The following is a 2,788-nucleotide window of genomic DNA, read 5'->3' on the forward strand; positions in this document are numbered from 1 at the left end:
GTTTAATCAAATGTGCTGTTATCTGATCACTATCATACAGAGTGGAGATGAAGCCAAGGTGCAAGAGGCAGAGGAAGGTTGGCCATGGTCATGGAGCATCCTGACCTGCTCCAGGACCCATTGTCCACTTGCTGTCTGGGTTTATTCTCCTTACAGGCATTGGATGGCTTCTTCTTTGTTGTGAACCGTGAAGGGAGGATCGTCTTCGTGTCTGAGAACGTGACCAGCTACTTGGGTTACAACCAGGAGGAGCTGATGAACACCAGTGTCTACAGCATCCTGCACGTGGGGGACCACGCTGAGTTTGTCAAGAATTTGTTGCCAAAGTCTCTAGGTAAGAAAGCGCTTGAGGTGGGGTTTTTTTATCAGCTGGACAATGAGATGGTTTCTTCTCTGTTGGATTTGATGATCTTGAAGATCTTTTCCAACCAAAACAATTCCATGATTCTGATTCTTCCACCATGCTGCTGCTTTTCCTTCTGTCCCCTTATCCAAGGGGTCCTTGGGAAGTCGAGAGGGATGTGGGCATGGTACAGCTCCTAACAACTCCTCTCCTCCTTTCTCCAACCCTCAGTAAATGGAGTTCCTTGGCCTCAAGAAGCCACCAGGCGTAACAGCCATACCTTCAGCTGCAGGATGCTGATCCGGCCACCCGACGAGCCAGGCACGGAGAACCAGGAGGCTCGTCAGCGCTACGAGGTGATGCAGTGCTTCACCGTCTCCCAGCCCAAGTCCTTCAAGGAGGAAGGAGAAGGTAGGGGAGAACATCCTCTGCTTCCAACCCTGTGTTTGGGCAGGGTAGGCAGGAAGAAGAGTGGGATGGGGATGGAAGTGCAGGCAAGAAGACCGGGATGGGGATGGCAGGACAGGCAAGGAGGACCAGGGTGGAGATAGCAATGCAGGCACGAGGAGGACTAGGATGGGGATGGAAGTGCGGGCAAGGAGGAGGACTGGGATGGGGATGGCAGGGCAGGCAAGGAGGACCAGGATGGAGACAGCAGTGCAGGCAGGAGGAGCAGTAGGATGGGCATGGAAGTGCAGGCAGAACTAGGATGAGGATGGCAGGGCAGGCAGGAGGACCAGGATGGAGACAGCAATGCAGGCAGGAGGAGGAGTGGGATGGGGATGGAAGTGCAGGCAAGAAGACCAGGATGAGGATGGCAGGACAGGCAAGGAGGACCAGGGTGGAAACAGCAATGCAGGTAGGAGGAGGAGTGAGATGGGGGTGGCAGTGCAGGCAGGAAGAAGACCAGGATGAAGATGGCAGGGCAGGCAGGAGGACAAGGATGGAGACAGCAATGCAGGCAGGAGGAGGAGTGGGATGGGGATGGAAGTTCAGGCAGGAGGAAGACTGGGATGGGGATGGCATGGCAGGCAGGAGGACTGGGATGGAGACAGCAATGCAGGCAGGAGGGGCAGTGGGATGGGGATGGATGTTCAGGCAGGAGGAGCAGTGGGATGGAGATGGATGTTCAGGCAGGAAGAGCAGTGGGATGGGGATGGCAGTGCAGGCAGGAGAAGGACCAGCCACCACCCTGCAGGGCTGCCTGGGGGTTACTCCTGGCCAGGCTCAGGGAAGACCCTGGGGCAGATGCCTGAAGTTCACAGCAGCTTCTCGCTCTCCCTTTCACTCCAAGCTGATGCTCTCCAGCCATCCCAGCTTCCCTGACCCTCCAGAGCTGCTCCGGGGCTGTTTGCAGTTCCTGTTCCTGAAGGAAAGAACAATATTTTATCCCCCCCCCAAAGCCCTCTGGCTGCAGCCCCTTCCCAGTGAGGGACGTGGGTTCCCAACACCCCAACTGGTGCCTTCACCGCTGCCAGCCCAAGGTGCTACCCACACATTTTTGGGTTGAATCAGCTGCCTGTGGGCAGATCTCTGCCCAGGAACTCGGGATGGGCAGGGTTCCCTCGGTGCTGTGGGGACTGTTGCGTTCCTGCGAGTGCCCTGACTCTCCTTTCGTTGTCCCAGCTCTTATTTTCCAGCACATCAGCTGGATTCATCCCTTGTGGTTTACACAGGAGATCACGACTGGAAGGAATAAATTATGGTGGTTTATGACCAAATCCTTTGCCTGAAGCTGACAGTCGTTGGCTTTTAGCGCTGACTTTTATTGTACTCTACTGCCAGATCTGAAAAACCTTTGCAATTAATTTCTCCAAGCTCTGGAAACCTCTTTTCTAGCAAATTTGATAGAGTTTAGATAGAACTTCTTTGCTTTGAAGGACCAGAAGATCTTTTGGGGTAACCACTTCCAGGGCAGGACGTGACAGTCAAGCGCAGCGGTGATATTTTAATTCAAATGTTGAATTGTGAGTGGTGATTTTAACGTCTGATTTTCATGGTCCTGGTCCTTTTCTTCTGCTTTGGCAGATTTCCAGTCGTGTCTGATATGCATCGCGAGACGATTACCTCGACCAGCAGCTGTCACCCCTTCTGAATCCTTTGTGACCAAGCAAGACACCACAGGTAACGTCCCACCGATGCTGAGGAGTCCTGGCTCCAGAAGATTTGTTGTCCCCAGTGGGGTCAGAGGCCGGTGGTGCAGTGCAGGACCCCATAGCATGAGCATGGTCCTGTCCTTTGCAAATGGCAACGCTACCTGCTAGGAGCTATGGGGTTGACACCTCAACTTGGAGGCACCTCAACTGAGTTACACCTCAACTGATCCAACGCACCAGACCCATGCCCTGCACGCAGCCCCTCTCTGCTCCACTGGATTTCAGGGGCTGTTGAGGTTGCTGAGGTCAAGGGAGGTTCTCCTTCCCCTCTACTCTGCCCTGGTGAGGC

General features: G+C 54.3%; 1 protein-coding gene across 1 annotated transcript in view; it reads left to right on the forward strand.

Moving 5' to 3' along the window:
* Positions 1-156: 156 nt before the first annotated feature.
* NCOA1 (nuclear receptor coactivator 1) overlaps positions 157-2,788 on the forward strand; it is a gene marked incomplete at its 5' end in the record, with an annotated part of 7,420 nt that continues 4,788 nt past the window's right edge. Inside the window, 3 exons of the mRNA XM_010165878.1 lie at positions 157-334; positions 575-754; positions 2,372-2,467. Coding sequence (XP_010164180.1) covers positions 157-334; positions 575-754; positions 2,372-2,467 — 454 coding nt within the window. The remainder of the gene's footprint in view (positions 335-574; positions 755-2,371; positions 2,468-2,788) is intronic.

The sequence above is a fragment of the Antrostomus carolinensis genome, unplaced genomic scaffold (genome assembly GCF_000700745.2).
Source record: "Antrostomus carolinensis isolate BGI_N321 unplaced genomic scaffold, ASM70074v2 scaffold8614, whole genome shotgun sequence".
In the NCBI taxonomy this organism is placed as follows: domain Eukaryota; kingdom Metazoa; phylum Chordata; class Aves; order Caprimulgiformes; family Caprimulgidae; genus Antrostomus; species Antrostomus carolinensis.